The sequence below is a fragment of the Mus caroli genome, unplaced genomic scaffold (assembly GCF_978045245.1).
Source record: "Mus caroli unplaced genomic scaffold, Mus_caroli_1 scaffold_13, whole genome shotgun sequence".
Taxonomy (NCBI): Eukaryota; Metazoa; Chordata; class Mammalia; order Rodentia; family Muridae; genus Mus; species Mus caroli.
The window spans coordinates 81,155,794-81,183,117 of NW_028227268.1; the positions used below are offsets into that span (position 1 = coordinate 81,155,794).

At 36.0% G+C, this 27,324-nt stretch overlaps 1 protein-coding gene and 1 pseudogene across 2 annotated transcripts in view; one reads left to right on the plus strand and one right to left on the minus strand.

Moving 5' to 3' along the window:
• The window catches only part of Gabra1 (gamma-aminobutyric acid type A receptor subunit alpha1), a 50,959-nt gene extending 25,509 nt beyond the window's left edge, over positions 1-25,450 (plus strand). For both annotated transcript variants that reach the window (XM_021176932.3, XM_029484124.2), the window contains exons 5-10: positions 2,312-2,532; positions 3,914-3,996; positions 10,115-10,258; positions 15,940-16,092; positions 21,381-21,583; positions 23,196-25,450. In XM_021176932.3, the coding sequence (XP_021032591.1) occupies positions 2,312-2,532; positions 3,914-3,996; positions 10,115-10,258; positions 15,940-16,092; positions 21,381-21,583; positions 23,196-23,507 (1,116 nt within the window). In that variant the 3' untranslated portion in view covers positions 23,508-25,450. The remainder of the gene's footprint in view (positions 1-2,311; positions 2,533-3,913; positions 3,997-10,114; positions 10,259-15,939; positions 16,093-21,380; positions 21,584-23,195) is intronic.
• LOC147001560 (large ribosomal subunit protein eL29 pseudogene) lies at positions 20,176-20,841 on the minus strand (annotated as a pseudogene).
• Positions 25,451-27,324: the final 1,874 nt, after the last annotated feature.

The window sequence follows — 27,324 nt, forward strand, 5'->3', positions numbered from 1 at the left end:
GTGTGTGTGTTATATTTGAACAAGAATTGTTTCAAACCAAATGGGAGTTTCATTGTCAGCCATTAGCACAGACAAATAAAGCCTAGTAGAAATAATAAAAAGCACACAAATGTTAGGATGTGGGAAATCTGACATAATTTTTGGAGTCATTGCTTTTGGACATATCTTATATGTCCACATAGTTGAAAATTTCAACTAAAATTTTAAGTTTAATTTGCATTTAACACTTACCATGCTTTCACAGACAAGATGAATCCAATCAAAACAAACAAAACCCTCCTTATAGCTAGCAAATGAATCAAGCATTTTGATTTCTAGGAATATTGTTTACTTGAGCATGCTTGGTATGTTGATTTAACTGTAAACATTCTCTGTAGTATAGGCCAACGTAAACTCATTCAGTTGTATGGAGAATATCTGGCTGTAGCTAGACAGAAAAAAATAGAACCGTCATCAGGCATCATATCCCTGTCCCAGAAGCCTGTCTATTATCCAGACACGGCATGTATACACAAGCAAACTAGATATATTTTGAATGATAAGCAACTGTTCTCATGTACAATTGTCTCATCAGCCAATCCATAATCCCCCTTCTTGTGTTCTTCTGCTAACACTCAAGGTTTAATAATTTTCCCTCTGCTGAGTTTAAAGGATGCTTATCAAATGTTTGCTGTGAATGAATTCCCATCATGTATCACAGTGACTTTCACCTGACACTTTCTGACATAGAAAAAAAAAATCTAAGCAACAAGCATGGTAACTTGTTTGGCCTGCATCAACAGAATAGCATCATTTTGCTTACTTCCTTGATTATATTTCAATCATCAATTAGCCCCATGGTGCATTAGAAGACCTTCACTAATGACGTAACTTCATAGATCAGTCATGGTTGGTCAATATCACATTTATGCTATAAGAGCAAGTATGCATTCAGACTTTACAGAGCATTCTTTAAATGATAGGAAAGAGACAGGTATTTAAAACCATGTACAAAAGGCTTAAAGGCAGACATTATTCTGTATGTCCTAAGGACGACATGTATGGGATTTAAAAGCAGCTGTTATCAGAGGGATCGGGCTTCAGAAGATTAGGAAAACATGGCATAATGTTCTGCAGCTAGACCCCTTCTGGTTTTGAGTATGCGAAGATTAATGGAAAATGTGGTAATCTTTATTTCGAACCATTGAGTTCTAAATTTAGTGTCAATGTAGCAAGTCCTTCACAAGGAAGATGAATACTATCCTTTTCAATTTCAGAAGCTGGGAAGTCACATCGTTTGTTTTTAGATGAGCAGATGTTTGTCTCTGGGTAATGCCATAAGGAAAGCTCTGCTTATTCAGATAAATAGATTCCTGGCTGTGAATCATGATGAGGTTCACACATCTCTCATGTGATATACACACACGTGCCATCACTAACGCGCACACCACACTTTGCATTCTACCCTCTCTCCCCACTCTTAAGGTAAACAAACAAACAAACAAACAAACAATCAATCAAACCCTCCAAATCAACAGTGGAAATTTAGCTTATTCCACATTTTCCTGGTCTTGTTCACCATGAAGGAAAATTGAAATTCTACATATTGTTTGTGTAAAAACAAGAAACAAAAAAACTATTTCTTTAGCCAAAGAATTTCTACATCTGTAAGAGCACCAATTTGGCTTGAGTTTGAATATGAAGTTTTCAGAGAACACAGAGGGGCCTGTAAATATTATGCTTTATTTTTATGGCTGAAATTCTTTTATTCAAATATACCCCTTTATATAAAACCTGAAAATATGAGGTTTTTTAAACTGTAGTATATTGTGTTTATTTTAGTTTTGGTGACAAAGAAGTTTTTGCTTGAGAATAATTTTCTTTCTATAATTTTTTTCATATATAAAACAAACTTCTTCCTTCCTTCCTTCCTTCCTTTCTTCCTTTCTTCCTTTCTTCCTTCCTTCCTTTCTTTCTTCCTTTCTTCCTTTCTTCCTTCCTTCCTTCCTTCCTTCCTTCCTTTCCTTTCTTTCTTTCTTTCTTTCTTTCTTTCTTTCTTTCTTTCTTTCTTTCTTTCTTTCTTTCTTTTGTCCTTTCTATGTATGTATGAATCTATGTATGCATGCATGTATGTATTTATATATGTACATGCATAAAAATTATAATAAAAGCCATCATTTATCTCTCTAACACTAAACATCTAAGTGCCACCACAAGTTTGCTCCCCAAAACATCACCTAAGCCACAACAAGATTCCAGAATCTTATTTGTAAGATATTGGTATGGCAAATATTTAAAACTGTAAACTCTGCTCTTTTCCAAAATTATATAGGAGTATACAATAGATGTGTTTTTCCGTCAAAGTTGGAAGGATGAAAGATTAAAATTCAAAGGACCCATGACAGTGCTCCGGCTAAACAACCTTATGGCCAGTAAAATCTGGACTCCAGATACATTTTTCCACAATGGAAAGAAGTCTGTGGCCCACAACATGACCATGCCTAATAAGCTCCTGCGTATCACAGAGGATGGCACTCTGCTGTATACCATGAGGTAAGGACAGCCATAGTTCCTGCAGGAAACTGTCCATACTTTTTGTTCTGTCACAAGAAGAAAATCATCAGGGTGATGTGCCATAATTGGGTTTTTGTTTTCTTACTTTTATAAAACCCTGACTTTTCATATAAAGCACATAAGATAGCAAGGCAAGCAGTCCAACTTCTGTCACTGCCTTCAACTAAATGCAAACACACTTTGGCAGGACTGGCTAGGCCATCTTAAGAAAGACAAAAATCTATTAAAAATATCAAATTCTCCACAGTCTTCTGAAGACATCAGCGACAGCTTTCTTCTCATAAATAGATAAAGAAACAAATAAATATTCTCCTTTCGTTAAAATATGGAGGGAGTGCATCTGCACCAACTGGGGCGATTTCTTTCACATATGGGATCACTCATGACCACTTGTCTTTGAGAAAGTTCCATTGTTTTCAAGTATATCATCTCCCAGAGCGAGCCTACCATTCATTAGCTTAGTGTATGTAACCTTCTAATCCTTCACATTTCAAGTTGCACTGCATATTTTTAAGGTGCTGCAGCTTCAACTGTGCTGGTCACAGTATCGTCCAAACTGGAGAAATCTCCTTGCAGAGAGCAAAGGGGAAAAGTTCGCAAGCACCACAACTTAAGCACTTGTTTCAACATAAAGTATTTACAGAAGGAGCTTTAATAGAATCATGTCGAGCAGAAGACTCAAGTTTGGGTTTATTTTTGTTTTTCCTTCTTCCTGGAGAAGTTAGCAGGACAGTTTTAACCTGAGGGTTTTTCTGTGTTAAATCTGAGAGGTAGAAAAAAAAAAAAAAAAGAAAAGGCTTTTTTACATTTGAAGTGATAGAGGTAATGTGTAGAGTTTCATGTTAAACTAGGGAAATTGGCTGGATAAAAGAATCAGGATAACCGGGCTGGATAAAAGAGTCAGAACACACCCAGTGAGAAGACAACAGAGAAATTCTTGCCATGCTCTAAATTCAGTTTTGTTTTGAGAAGATAAAGGGGCCTAAGATCAGGAAAATGGACACTCTGTGTGATACATTTCTACATGTTGTTATGCAATTATTTATTTGACTCTATCTGGTTTAATTAATCAGAACAATTCCCATAGCTGGGTGGATTAGTGGGTGCTCCCTGTTATAAGAAACACCAGCAATTCTTTCTCCATCTTCAAAATCCAATCCTGTCCATTTTCACTAAGCAAACACAAAATTATAGAAATCAGTCATGGTAGCTCCCTTAGTTCATTTGGTCATTGGGAATATGGCATGGGTGTGCACTTTACTTCCATCTCTTCTGTTTGCTAAGGTTAACATCATCCTACTCGAATTATAAATATCTAATCTGTAGAGCTTTTATTTGTATTCTGTGTTCCCTTAATAAGGTTGACCGTGAGAGCTGAATGCCCAATGCACTTGGAAGACTTCCCTATGGATGCTCATGCCTGCCCACTAAAATTTGGAAGCTGTAAGTAAATTTACTTCAAACTATCATTACTTTTTTTTGTCTACTATTTTTTTTATTTATTCACTTTACTTCCAGATTGTTATTCCCCTCCCAGTCTTCCCTCCCCCATCTCCTTTCCCTTTCTCTTCCCCATTCTGAGAATGGGGAGGCCCCACTGGGTATCAACCTACCCTGACACACCAAGCCACTCTAGGACTCCCCACTGAGATAAACAGGCACTCCAGTTAGGGTAGAAGATCCACAGGCAGGTAACAGTCTGAGTAAGGCCTGCTCCAGTTGTTGGGGAACCAGCATGTAGACTGAGCTGCACATTCTCTATACATGTGAGGTCCAGGCCATATGTTCTTTTTGGTTGATGGTTCAGTCTCTAGGAGCCCTCAGGGGTCCAGGTTATATGGCTCTGTTGGTCTTGTAGAGTTCCTATCCCCTCTGGGTCCTTCAATTCTTCCCCCACCTCTTCCAAAAGACTTTCTGAATCCTGTCTACTGTTTGGCTGTGGGTTGCTGCATCGGTCAGCTACTTGTTGGAGGCTCTCAGAGGACAATTATGCTAGGCTCCTGTCTTATTTCTATGAGAGATCTATGAACTTGAGCAAGAGATTTCCAGTTAGTTATGATCTATTGGAGAGTTACAAATACATAGACAGCATTGTGTTACAAGAGTTGGCTTCAAGTAGTAGGCCTTAAGTGTTTTTCTTAATTTTTTACTTTTTAAAACATATTTTATATTTATGTATGTGTGCCTATATGTGCTGGATAATTTTCTGTACACTTATACAAGCTAGACTTATATGAAAGGAGAGAACCTCAACTGAGAAAATGACTCCATATGATCTGGCTGCAAGGTTTTTTGGTTTTTTGTTTTTGTTTGTTTGTTTGTTTTTTTAAATTAGTGATTGATAGGAAGGACCCAGCTCATTGTGTTTGATTCCATTCCTGGTTTGGTGATCTTGACACATCTCATCACAGCAATAGTAACTGTCACTAGGATACTATGTGAGCATACCTCAGGCAAGAGCAAACACCTGTGGAAGCCAGAAGAGGGCATCAAATTTACTGAAGTTGGCATGAGAAGTGGTGATGAACTACCTGATTTCTGTGCAGGGACCTAAACTCAGGATGCTGAGAAGAGCAGTGCATACTCTTAACCACTGAGTCATCTCTTCAGCTCTCATGTTAGTGTTATTTACGATAGTAGAAACCATGGGCTAAATCATGTAGTAGAAAATAGTATCTAGTGGTATTGGTGGAAAAGGGAAAGGATTCTTGTATCTAATAGATACTTTTTCATCCTCTTTAAAAGGGATCACAGTATTTACTTTATATTGTTCTAGAATGGTTTTAAGAAATTATTCACAGGTGGCCAAAGACAGGTGTATAGATGTGTTATCTTAATGGAGGCAGATTGTTAAGGAGACATCTAGAAAAATAATTTATTGTCATTATCATCTTAAATATGTTCCAGGTCAGTAGGACTGTCCCATGGCATTCATGAATTTATTTATGCTTTTGTTCCCATTTGATTGTATCATAGACATATCTCCAATGTGTTAACTTTCTGGATGTGTACTGTTTAATATCATCAAGGAGTAGCTTTGTGTAGACAAAGGAACTTTGTGCTGTAGAGCTGGCCTCTCTGAGCTTTTCATTCCCCTTCTATTTCTGACTATCATGCATACATAAAGTGAAGATAATGTATTTCTGGCTTCCTGCAGAGGGGTTTCAGACAAGGACTGAGTCAAATCCAGTTTACCTAACCGGCTTACTGTTCCCACTAGACAAGCAGACTGAGCAACTATTTTGGTAAAATATGATTCATAGAGGAAAAATAGTGATCGTGTAGGATGGGAGCAAGCAAAGAAAATAGCAAAGTGCCTCCATGTGCCTATCAGCTCAGTCATGGGGAGTCATTGTTCTCTATTTATAGATCACATTCTATCCTGAAGACGCGGGATTAATAGCTCTCAAACCTGTCACCTAAACAGGACTTTAGAGAGGACTACCCTTTCCCACCCTTTTCTTATTTTAATGTATTCCTTACATCATGGGCTCTTGGGTTTTCTCCCGAGTGGCAGTTACATTTCTAACCATGATGTCATTATTTGTAACTTGGATGCCAAATAGTACATCAAATATATCAGGCCTTATAAGTTCCCCCAGCCCACAAAGTAACCTTAGATAGGAGAAGATGACCCACCATATTTTTCCTGAGCCAATATTAATTCATTACCAATATCACAATATCATTCTAAAATGATGTTCCTAGATAATTATGTTCCTAGATATAAGTATTTTATGCCCAACTTTAATTAGGCTTCAAATATGTTTGTATTTGGTCAATGAGTTACAGGTTTGTTTGGGTATTTTTGCTTTTTTTTTTTAATTAAGTGTGGTCAGCTAAAAAAAAGGGGGGTACTATGCATTTTTATATCAGATATGTAGAGGTCACTATTATTAATGTACGCTTAGTGGCTTAGTGTTGTATCTTTAAAAAGAAATGTTTTTAGATGAAGTTCCTCATCACAAAACATCGTCTCTAGCACTTGTATCTGTTTTCAAGAAGATGAGGAAAAGTTAGTAAAGAAAAAAAAAAAAGAAACCAATAGCTGTTTCACAAAGATCAAAGGTTTCCTAAAGTCCTAAAAATCATCTATTTATATCTATGTATGATGAAATATGTTTTACTTTGCCTAGGCTGTCAGAAAAGGTTGGGTAGAAAATATTTTCATATGGAAACATTTTCAGTTGAAGGATTTGGGAGGTATTTTAAAAGGAAGGAAGTAGAGCTTGAGAAAACAAAGTGTGTATCATACAAAAAGAATGAAGTTGAAGGAAAATACATAAGCAGCGCTCCATCTGGGTATGTCTCTTCTGATCTTTTTTGCTATGCATTTCTCTTTCCTTTATCACTTCTATGTTGCTTCCTCTCCCAACTCTCACATCTTAGCATCGACAGCATCTCTTAAGTTGTTTCCAGAAGATTCTGGAGAGATTTGTAAACATCACCATCAATCTTCTGGATTCTCTTTCCAACATATCTTATAACAGTTGTCCCTGGATTGTTATTCATTATTCTTCGTGTTATGAATACTCTTTACTGTATGCAGACTACTACTTTTATAAGAGTAAGGTATATTTTATTTAGCATTTTCTAGTGCAGAGAATAACACAATTCAATAAATAAGCATTTATGGAATAAAGAAAAATTGTACTAACAAGCTTTAAGTGCCCTTTTGCTTTTCCACATTTAAACTTCTGAGGGAATGGAGGAGGTCTGGGGAATGAAGGGAAAACCTGAAGACCTGGGCTCTGAAGCTGATAACAAGCACCACAGCTTCATTTAACAGCTCTCCTCTTGACATTAAATCCAGGCTTGACTATAAGGCTATTTCATAACCATAACTAGTGCCTTTTGTTTTTACCATTACTTCCTAGATAATGTGATTTTTGAAAGCATGTCCTCAAGTATTTGACTAAGCAATGGAAGATACTTGTCAGTTTTCTTATATTTAAGAATAATCTATTCAAATAAACTACTGAGGTACCTTCCTTCTGTCTTCTCTTCCATAAAGCACCAGCTTGCATTACAGGAGTGCATTCCTCATTTAGGGAGATTTTTAGCAGAAGCCCTGAGTACTGAGTGATGTGAAGCCTCATTGTACTGGAGCAGAGGCCTGTATATCTCCATATACCATGGGACTTCTAAGAAATGAAGTACAAGACAGCAAAGATAACATACTAAATTTCCCTCTCCAAACACATTAGCATTCCAGAGACCACCTAGCCACGGTTGCCAACAAGTACATAATACGGTAGCAGGAGATTTAGCTTGCTCCAAAATGACCTGATCTCTAGAATTAGCTTCCCTGACATTTACAGAACCAGTATACTTCCTTGGCTTTTGTGCACAGAGTGGACATTTTTCTAGAAAAAACACACACACACGGCAAATAGGATAGAGTAGAATGAATAGCATTGTAAGCTGCCTTCTTCCTTACTTGTACTCCCACTTTGCTCTCTAAATAATATGATGAAAGCATGTGGCCACTGATGCTTTTCTCTGAGGCACATTCAGTCCATTCATGCTCTCACAAATACAGTGTGTCTACTTCTGCAAGAAAACAAAGATTTGCTCTGATCCGAAAAATATATGCCGTTGAAATACATATCCATGGGCTCCAACTCCGGTACACTGTTCTCTTCTAAGAGACTTTTAAACATCACATTTTATACCTTCATATTGATAAAAATTGTATTACTCTGCACAACAGTAAAATGATTTCCTCTTTTACCCACTTTACAAAAGACACACACACAAGAAAAGAGAAAAGTGTTTAAAAATCCACAGGAATGAATCTAGATTATCCATTTGCCACTTAAATTTGTCTCAGAATTCATTAAATTACTTTCTCTCAATTGCCCATACAAGTTTCTTCAAGAGATAGCTGTATGAGTGGACTTACAAAGGGTGATGGGGCAGACAGGGTGCTGACATATTATGGGAAGCAAGATCTCGGGTTTTCTGCTTCACTCAGTTCAGAGTAAAGTGACCTTCCAAGTTTTGATTCCAAGGCAGTACTTGTTTATGTAAGGAGCCTCATCTACATGTAAAAGGCAACCATAATTTTAAAATCTTTTAATATTTTATCTTGGCCAAATACATATTTGTACACTGTTCTTAAGCCTGGGTTTGAGAGTTATATTGAACAGACTAGTATTAAGAATTCAATGAGTTCTAAACAATTTTATCTTTTTTGGGGGGGGCTTCTCCAAAACATAATTGAAATTATACTTCATAACTGTTGGTATAAAATCTACAGGCCAGGTTAGGTTATATTGATCTTAGATTTTAAATAAATTAAAACATTTTCATGGCCTTCTGAAAGTGTTTTGGTCTCTGGGCAGATTGCCAAATGTAACTAATGGACAAGTTGGCCACTGGCCAGTGAATCAAGCTTCTATCATAAGGACAACCTTTGCTACCATGCCCTCCCATCAAATAATCTAAAGCAGCTAGCTTTTCCTCCTCTGATACCCCTTAAATTATTAAAAATCATTGTGCATCTAAACAGGGGACAGCATTTCAGCCCTTGTGAAGAGAATATTCTGCTACTGGAAAACAGAAATGCTTTAAAATCTTCTCTTTCCTTCTTCCCTCTTCTTTTCCTCCTTCCATCTATCCTGCTCTTCCTCTCTCACTTCCGGCATTCCTTCCTTTCTATCCCCTTGTCTGTCATGTCAACAGATTAAGGATTCATGAGCCAGAACCTCATATGGAAGGTTTGTTGACTAATAGTGACTTGGCAAATGAAAATGAGTGAGAAAGGGGGTCTATAATATAACTTCTCATGCAAATATTTATAAATATAGTCCATTTAAAAGGTTGCCAATATAATTCTCTTGTCCAAATGTTCTGCAACAACATTTCTGGTGTTAGTTTTCCACTTAATGTAAGCATTCCATGGCTCAACTTCCTGTGGATCTAGAATTGTTGTCTCTAATCTTTCCTTAGCTCTCATGTTTCCTACTATGGCCACACTAATCTTCTTCAATTGAGAAACTCTGTTGCCTGAAATAAAGATGAATAAATAATCAATAATGAAAACATATCTATTGAACAAATTCTTTCTTGTTTTGCATTCTCTGTTTGCGTTCTCTTTTGGGTACTGTGTTTTATAAAAGTGTTGACTCTGAGCCTTTCCAAGTCCTTCTCCAAATCTCAAATTGAGCCCTCCCTCTGTCCATTTACCCAGTAGTGTATACTTTAATCTCACTCTGTGGAATTACATCTTTATATGCCTGTCTATTAATGACTCCTTTACATAAAGATTGTAAGTCACATAAAGTCACCCACCTTGTATATGGCTCTTTTTGTATCACCAGCACAGTGCTGTATCCTTTTTATGAGCTGAGCATGCTAAATATGAACAAATGACTGAAAGAAAATTTCAGAAATATGTATACCTATATTGCCAAGCAACTGAGTATGTGAGCTTTCATTTCTAGCTTGCCACCTGCAACAATGTGGAAAGAAATGTGAAGATGATAGAACAATCAGCTCATTAGGAGAATCATAGAGACAGATGCACATATGTACTATTTTCTCTTTGTAATCTCAGATGCTTATACAAGAGCAGAAGTTGTCTATGAGTGGACAAGAGAGCCAGCCCGTTCAGTGGTTGTGGCAGAAGATGGGTCACGTTTAAACCAGTATGACCTTCTTGGACAAACAGTTGACTCTGGAATTGTTCAGTCCAGTACTGGTAAGTTCTGTTTGATTATTTTGGAATTAATGGAAGGAAGAGGAAAATGTATTGTGAGAATTTAAGAACTGTGTGATTCCCTCAGTGATAGAGAAGTTAGAATAGGGAATGAGAAAATTTTCCAGAGCTATACCTGTCATTCATTATCTTCTGGCTTCTCTTTATTTTCACAATAAGAATCTGGTTCTATAAGATCATGGCAGCCTGGGATATAAACAGAAAATTGGGATATAAACTGAGGGATGAAAGTTTGTTCTTGTTCTATATGATGGAGAAGCTCTGCCATAAGCTTTGCCTTTACTAGCCCAGCCTGTCACTTTACTGTGAGAAAGAAAGATGTGAATCAACATCCTGGTTCTGTTACTTATAAGCCTGGGGATGTTGGATCAGTTCTTTATCCAGACAGAAATCTATCCTTCATCTAAGGAGACAGAAATAGCAAACTTTTCATTAAAGGCAAGATAGTGGCTGGAGATGAAGCTCAATATAAGAGCCTTTGCATAGCATGAGTAAATGTGTGGGTCTATTATTATACCTAAAATGATACCTAGAAATAGGGTTGAAGCTCTAGTTAAAACACTGAGGAATATCACACAATTGTTGCTCAAATTATTGAATAATTACTGTCACTCTGGTTCTAAAGCCTTTTTTTTTTTAAATCTTACAACATGTGCTGAAAAAGATACCCAAATATGCTCTGTTTACTTCTTTAAAATGAGCATTATAATAAGTCGGGTATCATGACAGTCACTGGAGTTTCAATGATGCCACAGCACAGACCTTGCTCTCATGGAAGGTGAAGTCCTGAGTGGATGAAAATATAAACTGTAATTATCAAAATGGGTGCTAAGTGCTGTGTGAATGCTTTTGTGAGGGCAAAGATCATGTCTGTTTTCTTTATCCCTATCATTTTCTATAGTAGCTGTTCCAGGGAAGGCATTGAATAAATATTTTGAGCAAATAAGAAAAAAATGTAGCATAGGCTAATTGAGGAGAGATTACTGCAGGAGGTAGATTTTCACATTATTAGTGTTATATCTCTGTTGGAAAACAGTAGCCATTATTCTATGTACTTTTCATTTAGTATCATATATAGAGACACATTTATTCTTTTATAACAGTGGTTGATGATATCAAGGAGACAACCCCACTGCAGTAATGGACATGCAATAATATATACAAGTCTGGAAGTTGGTATGGAGAGAAAAAAGGACTCTTTTGTTGATCTATCTTTAATGAATCTGAACATGCCATGATAGCCCACTGTAGGACCAGATCCAATGTTTTTAGAATTAATTCTTTTGTCAAATGACTATTTAGTTGCTAAAGAGTTATGCTTCTAGCATTCAAATTGTTCATTAAAAAGTAACATATTCAAAAAGAAAGGGTGCTGAGCCAAGGGGGTGAAAATCAAGTCTTGGGTCATTGAGCTAGTGAACCCCCTATGTTAGGCTTACTTTAAATAACCATTCTGTAATTGAAAAATAAGTATAACTGCACACAGTAGGAGGCCCCTTATTAGTAAATGTTTGAACACATAGAATGATAGTAAATTCTTAAATATAGTAAAGTGTGACATACATCTTCAACACTTCAATAAGAAAACAAATTATTGGTCTCTTTGGGTCCATTTTAGCTCAAGATTCTTTGTAGATTTCAGTGGAAAGCAGCAGAGGTCCTGTGCAAGGTTGTCAATGTGATATTTCATGCCTCATATTAGAGCACTGAAAACATAAGATAGATGACACTGAGTGGAATTACCTACGTGGTCCTGCCAGGAAACCAGAGAACAATAGCACTAGAACACAAAACAGCAGTATCTATCTATCTATCTATCTATCTATTTATCTATCTATCTATCTATCTATCTATCTATCTATCTATCTATCATTTATCTATCTATCTGCCTATCTACCTCTCTATCATCTACCTATCAAAACAACTTTTGGGGGGGCAGTTTGTCCACCTTAATATTTTTTGCAAGGTCCCAGTTAATTCAGATTGGCTATTATAAGCTTAGAAAGTGATATCCTCCTTATATATAAACACCCATCATACAATCCTAGTGACATGCTTCAGGTGCAAAATCCTCTGCATAACTTTGATAATGGGAGAAAGAGAAGGGTAGAGATACTACCATAATATGCTCGATTCTAAGTCAGTGATTACAGGTCGTTTACAGAAATTGAAGTCGTTACATTGGCCATTAGGATAAGAATAGCATCAGTATCCAGAAAGGAATGAGAAAGTAATTCATCCAGGGGTTTTAATATGTTCAAGTATAACTTCACAGTGCCTTATTTCCAGAGCAAATTTGATCACAGGACATGTTGATAAGCTTGGGTAGTAAGTTGCTTCTTCTGAATGGCTATCCTTTATCCTTAGAAAATGACAAAGAAAAATGATACGATCATCTTGTTTAGATATGGAGGCTTTTCTAGATGGTGTCTGAATGATGACCTTTCAAGATCAACATCAGCAGGAATTATCTTATCTGATAGTGGATCATACTGAATCATCCATAATGGCTAGAACATGATCTCCAGGGAAGGCTTCTGTGGTTTTCTCATCCAATAATTCATATTTAACGTGAGAGAAAAGATATAGTTGGGCTAAGAGTTTCAGTGATCAGTCATGTTTTCTTACTTCCATGGTATGTGGAAAAATACTTCCATTAAACTATATGTTTAATAACATAAGTGGACTGAAGGTTGATTATCCTGGTCAGTGAGATTAGATGTCTACCACTCTATCTTTACATTATACATCTAAATAAGATTTAGGATAATATGTATGGTCACATATGCTCTTAGATTTTAGCTCCATATTATCCTAGGAAATAGGAGAGTGGAGCCCAGGAAACCAACCAAGATGTTTAACAAACATTTGAGAAAGCCACTTCTAAAATGACTTGAAATGCCAATTTGCCAAATTATACCCCCTTTCTTCCTTACATTCTCCTAAAATTTACTCTGAGTTATATTAGGAATATTGTTACTTTTAATTTATAATCTTCCCTCAGGTTATATCATCTCTAAGGATATTACAATTCTTCTATATTTTAATTTGACATGCTTAGTAGAAATGCTCTTGGTGTCTAGACTTTTCAATCCATATTATGATATGGCCTTTTCTCTTTTGTTATTCTTTCATTTTTAAATTATTAGAATTTGATTCTGATACTGCTGTCACTTCTGTCACTTATTTGAAAGTTTAATGCCAACGCTCTTTAGATTTTATTTAATTTAACATGCTTTCAAAACAGTAGAAGCCCTCCTGTTCTTTCACAATCTCTCAGAAAAATATGTTGTTTATAATATGTATAATGTCAAATAATATCTCCCAGAACCATATTCGTTACACACTCTTCACAAAAATGTCACAGTGCAAATAACAAAAGATGATGGAATATATGTAGATACTCATCTTCCTGACATTTTATGAAAGATGGGTTTTTTTTTCTTTAAGCTGATGACATTTTTCAGATCACAATAGAATGAGTTGTGAAGAATAATAAAGCATACCCCTGGGATGGTGAAACATAACATTGGCACATAGGCTATATATTAGCAAAAGTCTCAGAAAATTGAGTTTTTATCCTATTAGGATCACTTGTTTTCTTTCTATTGACCTTGAAGTCATTACCAACAATATACAATAATATATTTTAGAGATTTTAAGATGAAACATAATTTTATTAATGAGTATAAAGAACAGTTGTAATTAAAGTACAAAGTACTTGTACATATTCAGTAAATGGTAGTTGCCATTAATACCCAATAGTGATGAATGCAGGAATGGTTTTCTTTTGTAACACTGATAGTATTTCTTTTGCAAATATGTTTTAGAAATTTTTATGGAGTGTCCTGTTAGAGCAGTTATCCTTCAGCCACATAGTGTTTGTACTATTGTACAGACAAGAAAACTCAGAGGAAAAAAAAAAAGTCTACTTGAGGTGCCCAAGGCTATACAACAAGAAAATAGATCTAAGTATTAAACTCAAATAAACTCATTTTCTTCAGAGGCTAATAAAATTTCCCCTTAGGACATTTCTTGCTACCCTGTTGAGAACCTGGTATTTGGGTTGTTCTCAATTCATTCATGAACAAAATGTTTAGCAACAGAAGCCATATAGAGTTTGCTTGGCCAAGGTATTCAGCTGATGTATGGAAGAACATGAGCCTGTATTGCAAGTTAAATCTGTGTTATAGAAAGCCTTGACTACAGGGAAGAGTTTGTTCTCTACTGTATGTAATGCAGGCCATTTTCATCCTCATCCCAGGGAAGGAAAGATCACCTGATATTATTATCTGGCAGTTGCGTTACTAGGTGCTTAGCTGCGCAAACTCAGCAGCTTTTATTCAAACATTCCAAAGAAATTTGAAAACATAAGTTGATAACAGAGAAAGAACTGATGCTGCTAGAACTGGGAAGCAAAAATTTCTTAGAGTCTGTTTCTCCGTTGACAAGACTACAATTTTACATAGAGAATGAAATGGAAATATTTACATTCTAATTTGCTAACGATAATCATGGAGAAGCTGTCAGAACAGGGTATGATTTCCTTCTGGGAGGTAAATCCCTCCTCCTTTAAACCAGAGTGTTGGTAGCTCTTCTCCCTTCCAGTATAGAATTACTGAAGACATTTAATTTCTAGTGCTCTTGCTTTAGGGTCCCTGTTCCAGGTTAAGTCAAGAGATATAGCTAAAAATAAACAATCCACAAGACAGACTTTAGCCATGAGCAATTGTTGAGTCCAAATGTCAATTGTACATGTGAGGGACTTTGGTATAATAGGTGTATATGTTAGCTTTCTACTGCTATGAAAAAACAAGTTCTCGAGGAAAACATTTAAAAAGGAGAAAAGTGTTCCTTAGCTCAGGATTTTTCATATCCAATTCCATGATTGGATGATTTCATGGGTTTAGGGTTATGTTGCATAAAAGAAGATAAGACACTAAGCCTGAGGCAGACCAAATCTTCTCATCTTAAGATGCTAGGAGTCTCAAAACAATATTTACTATGGTTAAATGCCAGTCCAAGGCAGAAGACTTGAAACTCCCAGGAATTTAGTTAGTATAAGTCCATCTTCAAGGACTGCAGAAGCAGCAGTCTAGTGCCTATGCCCCAGGACAGCAGCTAAATAACTCTGGCAGTGTTGTGCATACTCCTATACTTTGGCTTCCCCCTTCTTAGCCACTGACTTGGTTAATCTACATTCAGAGCAGATTGAATGACTTTACCCCTTAGTTCCCTGAGTCATTTCCCACCTCTGGAAATACCCTTGTTGAGACATCTAGAAGTGTGCTGTACCAATTCACTCAAGTTACCCTGGAAACCAATTCTAGCTTTGTTAGGCTCATTGAATCTATCGCATCGCTTTCAGATTCCATCTGGAAATATAAGGTCAGCTTTATCCCTTCTTTATATGATAGAGCAATGGAAGAAGGAAGGAAGAACTAGAAGATTTTAATACCTCCATGATATCCCCAGAGACAAGTTGATCTGTATTTAAAAATGTTGCTTTTCTTTGTTGGACAAAGGCCTTTCACTCCAGGTTATAAGTGTCATTGGAAACAAGATATGTCTAACCTCTAGAACTTTGGTTTTTTTGATAACTTAAGGAATAACTACTTTTTAAAGGCACATTATTCATCCTCTTTGTGCATTTCATCCTCTAGGAGAATATGTGGTTATGACGACTCACTTCCACTTGAAGAGAAAAATTGGCTACTTTGTTATTCAAACGTATCTGCCATGCATAATGACAGTTATTCTCTCCCAAGTCTCCTTCTGGCTTAACAGAGAGTCAGTACCAGCAAGAACTGTCTTTGGTAAGTGCTAATCAATATGCATGTGGACAGGTGTAGAGGATACTTATTTCATGATTGTGTCATTGCAAGGAAGATGGAAAAAAAGTTAAATATGTGTTAAATCTGAATTTAGTATAAGAAAAATGTTTGGAGACTTATCATTTTCACTAAGATATGATTTTAAACTAAAGTTTTTATGTAGAAAACAGTTTTGTTAATACAAATAGATGACTTAATAAAATTTAATTTTAAATTTTGGCTTAAAAGGTAATGAGACAGATATTAAAAGCACTTACTAGATTAAAAATACAATGACCTAAACTTTAAATTCTACATAGTATATGATTTTTAAAGAATCTTTAAAAAATAGCAACAGACTCTCTCATATTAGAGAAACCAAAATTTTCTTAAGAAGAGGTCATTAGTGATCCTAGCCATAGACAGATATCTCCTTTTACCTCTCATGTGCACTCCTAAAGAGTTAGAACAGACTCTTTCCTATTAGAATCTCTAAAGTAATCTCAACATTCCAAGTTAAAGCTATGTAATGGAAAATTATTTGAATAGTGAACACCTTGTCTATTGTGAAAACAAACCTACTAATTCATTATATTAGAGTTCACATCCCATAGAAAGGAGTGTTTCCTGATGGAATCCCAGGGGCACCACCATAATCGTACTTTTCAGACTAATGAAAGCAAGAGTTGCAACAGTGAACTTATCAATGATGTCACATGACCAATGATGTTTTATATGAAATACACTGAGTTATGGCTGTGTTCTGGAAATAAAATGAAGTAGTAAACTGCTTGCACATCCATGACATGTATGGTTGAACTGGAAATTTAAATGATCATAAAATTATAAAATAACTATAAAGAATAGTTATTATGTGATTTTATACCAGTCATTTTCAATTTGAGTCACCATAGTATATTATTTAAACCTAAAATTTAGACAGTATTATTATGAATATCATATTAACTTGAAACCAAATGAACATAAAGGTAATTATGTTAATTATTCATCTCAGGTTAGGAGCTACTAGGAGAGGTGTTGAGGAGTCAAGATAAGATATGTGCTCCAGATGCCTTGTTCTTAATGACTGCACAGAGTTATCACCTTTGCTTCATCCTGCTGCATTAAGCTGGCACATATTGGGTTCACTATGGTCCATGTCGTTCACTTAGAAGTAATAGCCACATGTCTATTGCTGGAAGACATGTTCAACCAGATTTCTTCTACAAATAACTACTATCTACTTGCTGCATTGAAGTTCACATGTTCCATATTGAAAAAAATCTTTGAATGTTTACAATCAATTCATATGTAGAGATTCTGACACCCCTAACATCCACAGTGTGCAAGAGATAACACAGAAGTTCTCTTAAAAAGAGATACAGATTGCCACATCTGCCCCACAGTGTCTTGTCTTCTGAACTTGGCAAATGCTTCCATGTTGAAAATCACATAATCTGTTCTCTGATCTTCTGACAACAGTTTAAGCACACAACTAAATTAACCTGCAAAATGATTTGCAGCTGCAGAGTAAATGAGCAGTGCATTCAGGTTCATTTTTCTTTGTAGCCATTTGTCAATGCTAACAACCATCCAATCCACTAAATACAGACCTCTTGAGAGATGTTGGCCTCTGCATGGGCATCTCATCTGAGCCCTTATCTTACCAGGAAATAAACACTGAACTAAATACATGATAGAGTTCAGGTTTTGTGTTTTGTTTTATTTTAAAAGAATGTACCAGCATTTTGTCTCATCACAACTTTTTCCTCTCTTGCACCGGCCAAGTCTACCCTTTCTATTTGGAAATTCGCCAAAGCGTTTCAGTGTTTTATGAGTCCAAAAACATTGCTTGTACCATTTTCAATGATCTTATATTACAATCGACCCAAGACCTTTTGGTAAACATAACTGTATAACTGTAACCTCAGCTTATAGCAAGTACTTTTGTGTACAAAGTCATATATTTATAGTGTTTGAGCTTGACAAAAATCACAAATACATTTTTTTCTAGCCCTTTAGCCTTTTAACATTTATGTAGCACATGATTCTATTCTTTTTAGCCTGAACTTAGCACATCCCTCTGAGTTCCATGAATGCCTAAGCAGGTCACTAGTATGTAAAGAAATACCAAAAGAGAAAAACAGCAACACTAGATTTACAACCCTTTGTTAAAAAGCAATGCAGAATGCAGGAAAGCTGAAGTCTGCTCTATGACTTGAAAAGATGATCTTTTTCTCTTCTCATGCTCTCATTTATTTTCAGGCAATGTCATGTAAACTTTCTGCTAAAAATGGCCCAAGTTTTAGGTTTAAATTTACCCAGTAACAACTATATAATTTTGTTCTATTTAATTAATTTGTCTGAGCTCCTATTTCCAGTTTAATCTACGTGCAAGGAAGGAAAACCAATGTTTAAGCTGATCACAGAGGAAAGATAAAATATGCAAATTATCACACATAACCTTTGAAGTTTAACAGTCATACAACACATTTTTGTTCCTTTCTGTTTTTTGGTAGGGGTTTCAAATCATAAATACACATGCACACACATATATGCACATACATATACCTTAAGCTACTCAGTACTTAGTACTAGTCTTAATTTACACAGTTGGAGGGTAAGATCATTAGTTTGCAGGGAGATTACTTTTGATATTTGCTTACATACATAAACTGAACTTCAGAGAACTGGAGTTTATGGTAGAAGTAATATATAATAAAGAAGACAGACATTTTTCTTCATAGTCATTAAGTTGCCATTAACCATTAAACTGAGAATTAAGCATTTTTATTATATAATCTTTTTTAACACTCTCAATAACTTCGTGTTTTAGAGTTAATAAAATCAATTAGTAAGGAAGAAATTAAAAGCAACAATACGAAAGCCAAAGATTGTGGGGAAATTTGTCCCAAGGTCATTTCCCAAGGTATAGTTCAGCAATTATAGAGCTGGGATTTGGAATCAGGCTGCTCTGTTCCCCAATTACTGACTTTTAATTACCTTGCTATCTGCTCTAGTTGATATTGATATGTAAATCTGGGGGCAGTTCATCAGTTAATATTCTTTAGGGTGGTTATGTAATAAGGAACTGGCCCCAGTAATTTTTGAACCCAATGCCATCCAAACCTCGAAATAAACATTTTCTACAGTCCTGCGCATATGCCATGAATACTATTTAATAAATATTCTACTGTATTTCTTCTTAATCATTTCACTATCTAGTGTAGTTAAAAGACTATCTACTCAAAAAAAGAAAAAAGACTATCCACTCTGATATTCGTGGAAGACCTAAGAACATTGGTTGGTTTAAAGCAGCTTAAAAAAATTTTCCAACAGCTGCATAACACAGCTGATTTTCTAAAACTATCAACAGGAGGAATTAGTCCTCACTTCAGCATCATAGATTGCCAGATCCTTCCTTGGGAATGCATTAGTTCTAATCTTTAGGTTATTAGATGCAATCCTCACCATAACGGTTGAGTGACTGTGTAAAGGTTGTCCTTTCTGAGAGTTTCACTGATCGCATGGGCCATGAGGGGATGAAGATAGAATCAGCCATTTTGCAGATACAGTGGCTAAGGTTTGTGAATTCACTTACCAGTGTACTAAATATTCTGTCCAGTCCTTGGAATAGCTCAAGGCTGCTCTGTGGTGATCTCTCACTCTTCCTGGCAGAATTGCTTTGAACTATTTTTAAACATTTGCATTTTTTTCTAAAGAAATCTCACAGCATTAAACTCAGTATATGGTACCAATACAGTGTGTTCCATATGGTAGTTCAAACAACAGGAAAGATAACATTATCCACACTCTATCTCATAAAAAATATCTAAATAAAATAGAACCAACTTACAATGTGCCTTTACTGTGAATATAGGTCGCTTAAATCCCTACAGAATAGGGAAAATGAGGCAACATAGAACAAATAGAAGATCATGGACACTTGGATCAAACAAGTTTTACCCCATAGCCATTTGATTTTAAGCAAAGTATGTAAATTCTATATGCAAGTATATGTGCATGTTATTTTGCACAGGAAGTTTTATGTAACTTGCTATCCATTTATTCATACACATGCTGCTTCCAGGAAATGGGTGAATTCTTTTTTTTTTTTTTTAACAGATCTTGCCTGAGTTTATTTGTAAGAACAGCATAGGACACTGGTCATCTGCAAATAGTGTGTGGGGAGGTGTGTCACAGCAGTCCGTCTGTCTTCACACTGGCAGGAGCCATTTCTATGGGGCCTTCACAGGGGCCTGGGTACCTTTGGGGGCCTGAGCACCTTTGGGAGCCTGGGCTGGAGCTGAAGCCTGGGACTTAGCTGGAGCTTTGGCTCCTGCCTTGGTTTGGACCTTAGGCTTCGGTTGGCAGAGCCTCTGACCCTTGGCCATGTAGCTTCGAATCCGCTTCCCAAGCTTAGGGTGAGCGATGAAAGCCAGCCGCTTGAGTTTGGGGCCTTTTGGCATCTTGGGCTTGATGGCCTGAGGCTTCACCAGGGCCTTGATGGCCTCTGCGCGCGCACTCACTGCCTTTGCATTGTTAGCCTGCATCTTCTTCAGGCCTTTCTTGTTGTGCTTCTTGGCAAAGCACATGTTCCTTAGGAACTTGGGGTCAACCCCCTTAAGAGATTCGTATCTTTGCGACCAGGGATTCTTGATGCCATTTCTGTGCCATTTGCGGGACTGGTTGTGTGTGGTGTGGTTCTTGGACTTGGCCATGTCTGCACGGTAACCCGCGGCTCCCGCAGCGCCTGAGACCAGAAGAGGAGGGTGAATTCTTTTGAACGAGAAGTAGTATATGAAAAAAGCTATAAATGTGGTAAATTATCATGCCCCAAGTTGTTACTTACCTTTCTGCTTCCAAGGACTAATTGAATTTCATATTTCTGCATGTGGGACAAAGACTATTAAACAGCACTGTAAGTATCTCTGAGTACCACAGATATTAGATATCTAAGATATATATGTCAAGAGTTGGGTGCACTGAATAATATCGGTCCCTATCCTATATAGGATATGCATACAAGATGGCTATGTAATGAAGTTTACTGTTTTAGTAACGTATTCTGAATTAGCAAAGTAGTCTATCTCTTCTGAATGACCGTAAATACTGCTGTGCAAACTGTATTGAGGCCATATCCTGACTTTACCATCACAATCAAAATAGGGTGAATCCAGAGTGAATATGATGCTTTTGGTTCCCCTTTGATCAAGAGAACAAGCACGGGTCTACTGTAATAAAATTTTCTGTGGTGAACCAATATATTTACTTAATTTCTCTCCTTTTAGGAGTGACGACTGTTCTGACTATGACAACCTTGAGTATCAGTGCCAGAAATTCCCTCCCGAAGGTGGCTTATGCAACAGCTATGGACTGGTTTATTGCAGTATGCTATGCCTTTGTTTTCTCAGCTCTGATTGAGTTTGCCACAGTAAACTATTTCACCAAGAGAGGGTATGCGTGGGATGGCAAAAGCGTGGTTCCAGAAAAGGTAAACACCACAAAGGCTCTTTGTTATATGAGGATTCTGAGACCTTATGCTTTTTAGATGTAATAAGTTGGTTTGTGGAATTAGATGCAAGAAAGTGGTGATGGGGACTCCTTTCTTATTCTCTTAGGCTGTAAATGATAAAGTACAGTGGATTTTTTTGTTTTTACTCATAGCAGAGGTTGTTTGGGTACATTGATTTGCAGGTAGAGAATAGAGGAAAGAAGGAGGGACATTCAAAGGTGAAATTTTCTATTCAAATGTGCCCTCTCTGTTTGTTTTAAGTACCTGTTATTAGATGCAAACGAAAACTATAATTTTCCTATTCTGGTATAAGTTCTGTAGCAAAAACAGCATACTCCTTCGGCTGCTTTCCCAAGGTTATTTTCATGTTTTAGTTGGGTTATATTTGAAAAATTAGCTACCCTCAGCTTTCATTCCAGTCAAGAATAAGCATACTTTCCAAGTCTCAAAACAGACATCCCCGTGATATATTATGTGCAAATATAATGGGAACCACTATCCTATAGCTGCTTCCTTATTAAAATGTTGTAATGCACAGACGTGAGTCACACAGATAACTTAGCAATTTCTAGTAGCCTTATTTTTAAATTATAGACAACCAGGTACATTGGCACACATGTCTTCACTTATAGTACTTGAGTGGCAGAAGCAGGCAGATCTCTATGAGTTTGAGACTAACCAAGGCTATATAGTCATACCTTATCTCAGAAAAGCAATAATAATAATAACGATAATAATATCAGCAATAATAATGATCCATGAACAAAGTATAAATAAACCTTAATCAAAATGATGACTATACTTTATCATAATATACACAGTACAGAAAAAATACCAGTTTAATAGCTGTAACCCATCAAAGAGTTCTGTTTATATTCTGTATGTATAGAAATCATCAAAATCCCATGAATATTTTTTCTTATATTACACCTTTAGTTAGTTTACATTTAAAGTGCTCAATACCTAAACATGAATAATGGAAAATGTGTGAGCTCACATAACTCTGAAAAATAACAATTATTTAGGAGAATCTACTGATGGGCGGCCTGCAAAGCAGCCTGAAACTTGCCGATGATTCTGAATTTGTGCCTGGGAACAACCTGGAGTGGCCCTTTCATGTAACCTGGCCTCACTCACACAATTGCGATTAACTTGCAAAACAGCTGGGAAATTTTTGGTGGCCTCCCATATCTTAGGCCTCTACTGGCTGCCAGGGAGTCTAACAGTGTACCCAGTCTCAAGCCATTCCCTAGTCTACCCTAGGCTTCTTTTCTTGTCCAGAATACTGTTTCTAGAAGGTGAAACTCGAGGCTGAAAGTGTTTTGAGTTCAGTATCCTAAGCTTATATAACGTTGCTATTACTCTGAATCTGCTTTGCATTCAACCAGTGAAGAAACATATTCTACCTCTTGTTACGAAAGGTTACAAAACATCATCTGGCTTTTCAAATGATCATAGTGTGTTAGTCATAAATTACAGATTTTAGATTTTTAAATCAAGAAAAAGAGTTTTGCAGCAAGTGCTGTTTTGCTCAGAAACATCATTTTGTTTCTCACTGTATGCTAAATACGTTATTTTTTTTCTTCTCCAGCCAAAGAAAGTGAAGGATCCTCTCATTAAGAAAAACAACACATATGCCCCTACAGCAACCAGCTATACCCCTAACTTAGCCAGGGGTGACCCCGGCTTGGCAACTATTGCTAAAAGTGCGACCATAGAACCGAAAGAAGTCAAGCCTGAGACAAAACCACCAGAACCCAAGAAAACCTTTAACAGCGTCAGCAAAATCGACCGACTGTCAAGAATAGCCTTTCCGCTGCTATTTGGAATCTTTAACTTAGTCTATTGGGCCACGTATTTAAACAGAGAGCCTCAGCTAAAAGCCCCCACACCCCATCAATAGGTCCTTTCAGTCGTATTCTGTTGTTCAGTCCTCTGCACCGAGAATTGCTTTCTGTTCTCAACGCAGTGATTCCTATCTGCTTTACTGCCTCTGTCCTAAAGAATTTGAAGGTTTCCTTATTTCCATATTTCATACAAGAACAAGAGACCCCTGTCTGACAGTCCAGAGCAGAGCGGAGTATTCAGCTCGGGGACAGGATTCTGAGAGGAAGCCAGGGAGCAAAAGCATGTCAGACGGAGACAGAGAAGAGGAAGAGAGAGAGTAAGAAGGTCCAAAGATAGGAGAAAAAGTAGAAAAAAAAAAAAAAAAACCAGAGCTTAACTATAACCACAGAGTCATTTGTAGATATATATTTCCAAATATTCTAAAAAAATATATACGTCAACAATATTTTTGTGTGAAAGTGTTTAAAAGGGCAAATAACAAATGTTTAATGAACTTTAAACCTATGACTTTATTGCACAAATGATATAGTGTGCTTATGTTTTTATTTGTCAATGTTGAAGCTGATACATAGATTTAATGTTCTGTTTGTCATATTAAAAATTCCCTAGGCTTTCTCTTTTTAAATTTCACTCTGTAATATTTTGTTGTTAAATGCTATTTTAGAATGTAAGAAAGCCTAACAAATAAGGGCAAGGTGGGGCTATCACTGTAGCATTCTGAATCCAGTGTGGGGGAAACCCTTTCAATGGGCTACACTGCTGTCATCTGAACTTTTACCAGTAGACTCTATGGAGATCAGCCAGCCTAACACAGATGTTTACTTGATAGAAGCTGAAATAAATAAAAGAATGGAATAATTTAGAAACTATCCTTTTTACTCTTATTCCCAGATAGCCCATTCACCCAAGAATTCTCTATTCTTATGATGAAGATGCTTTCAGAGGGGCAAATCTATTTTGCAAGCTCTAGAATTGTTGAATGTATTCTTTTATATAACTACATCAAAAGCTTTAGATTGAAATTTATGACTAGCCAACAAAAAATAGAATATATAAATTATATATGTAAATATTCAGCATGAGATTGTACATTTAATTTTTTTTAAGTTATGTTCTTTAAATATCATGAGGGATCTCCACTTTTAGCTGTTAGATGTTGTTAAATGCTATGGAAATACATTTAGAGCCTGCATTTAAGAACAGAACAGCCTGTAGGAGACAGATGCCACTTAAAACATATTGAGTATGAAATTCAATTATTCCGAGAACTCTCATAACTTCACTGCTGCCCTGTGTTCACTAGTAGATCAGTTGCTATCTGCTCAAATTATGTCATACCATATTTTCCTATTTTAGGCTATTGTGATAAAGAGAAAAAATAGGGAAGAGTAGTTGGAGCTAGAAAACCAACTGTATATTATTTCTCTATTTGCTGATACCAACTATTTCAATAAGTGCTGTACCATATGTAGCATCTAATATAAAATACATGAAAGAATGTACAGGAACTAGCTTTTATTGAGTAATATTATTACATTTCATTTATACTGCAGCAATATATTTGTAGGTATACTATGTAAGGGCTTTAAATAAAAGAGGTCCATTAATATTCCTTATAAAAAAAATCTAGCCTTTCATTATTGCCCAGATGTTTTAGAAGTAAATATTTATGAAGAAGGTATTTTTGAAGTCTCCTTTTGTCTGATAGATTTTCACAGATATTTAACATTAGTTCAGAATCCACGGATCATGGTCTAATCACATTTATAAGACCATGATATAAGCCTTTTAGCATAATTGCCAAATAAGACAATTAGAATCCATACCTGAGTTTTGAGCAATGTTTTTCTCAAAAAGCTGCTATCCAATGATGTTGGAAAACACACCGCCTGTGTTTCCCTAAAATGACAAATCTCTGGTTTCATCTTAAATGTGCTTCATTGTTTGATTTGGTCCTGCCTAAATTTCATGAGCTATGCCAAAAAAAAAAAAAAAATGGCTGAACCAAGGACATTTCATGTATAGATATGTATAGAAAATAAAACAAATTATGGCTCTAACATCTGTGTTGCCGTTTATCTTGTTATTTTCCGGCGTTAACCTAACATGTTTAGTGCGAGTATTTTATCTTCCAGACTCCTCATGCCTAGGTTTGGGTCTGTATTTCGCTCATTAGATGTGAATATCTCTTATTAGTCTGCTTACTGCTTTGCAATGATCGTATTGCCATCATTTCTTAGTTGTTAGTACATGTGAGTAGTACTCTATTATGTAAATTGATTGCAAACTTATCAAAGAGAAATTATTCTATGTAGCTTTACAACAGTGCTTTGCTTAACCATGTACTAGTAGTTAAGTCTTCCTTGAGAAAAATAAAGATACACTCTTATAAAGGACAGTTCCTGCTGACTCCCAGGATTTTTTCTTTTTAAGATGACACTGAATGTTGATGCACCTTAGTGCAGTGAAGTGGCAATAAAACCCAAACTGAGTCAAGATTGCTCATGGCAGCTGCATGTCTCGCTTTCCAGAGTTTAGCAAAACCTTTTAATCTCATGTCTCACTGTATTCTATTATAATAATAAAGCTTACATTATTCAATAATAAACTGGAATACTTGATTCTGTTTACACATCATCCACAGGTCCATCTGTTTCCCTGTTTAACACATTTTAGGGCTAGAAATGCTTGCAAGTATCAAGTATCAGCAGCAAAATAGCCAGTCGGATGTTTTGAAGATTTGTCAATATGCTAATCTTAAATTGTTGTTTGCTAAGACTTGTGTAAGAACTAGAATTTATCAAATAATTTGATGCCTGATACCGCTAGTAACACTTCAACATTTGTGAAACACAACAGGAGCAAGAACAAATTCAATATAGGTAAAACTTATATTCAGTTGTGATAGATGAAATAACATCAGATAATCTGTCAAGTGGTGACAGGACCAAAACAAGGTAGATTCAATTACAACAAATGGAAAAAAAATGTCTTTAAACCTAAATAAATAAATAGATAGATAGATAGATAGATAGATAGATAGATAAATCAAAATTAAACTAATCAATATTCATCACTTGATCAAACACATCACCCATGAAAACGATGTATCTATCGGGCTCATTAGTTTCTGATCATTCCTAGGAAGGCACAGAGGGCTAAAAACCTAAGTCTGTGTCAAAGCTCTTCAGAATTATCAAGAGAATAAGAGAGGCTTAGCATCATTGCCAGTCATACATTTACAGTTCACTGAAGTGCTTAGGTGGAGTTATTTCAATTTGTATAGCATTTTTAGCTAACCAAAACAAATATCTGACTCATTCTATTTCAATGTGATTTATCCATACCAATTACCTTCAGATGTTGATTTAGTTCTTCACAAGACCTTATACTAACTTTTTCTGAGGCTCCCTTTTTCTACACTAAAGTTGGCAAGGAGATAAATATCCCATGTCCTTTTCTTCTTTTAGCTGACCATTTACTCTTGGTTACAACATGAAGTAAAGTAAACATAAAAGTTATAATTTCTAAAAGAATTATAATTAATTAGTCTATAGGTATAAATAATTCATCCTTGGAGAATTAAATGAATTTACCTAAGTTTCATTCTGAAAGATAATTAATCAGCTATCACTCATTTGGAGGAGTAGTGAAGGCTAATAAAAGAAATCTATTTTTCATTTAAAATAACTAATTAAATAATTAACAGATACTGGTGGAATACTATTCAATCTATAAAAAGATAACTTCTGTCACTTGTGACAACCTGGGATATAGATAGATAGATAGATAGATAGATAGATAGATAGATAGATAGATAGATAGATAGGTTTTGCAAGACAAGGTTTCTCTGTATAGCCCTGGCTGTCCTG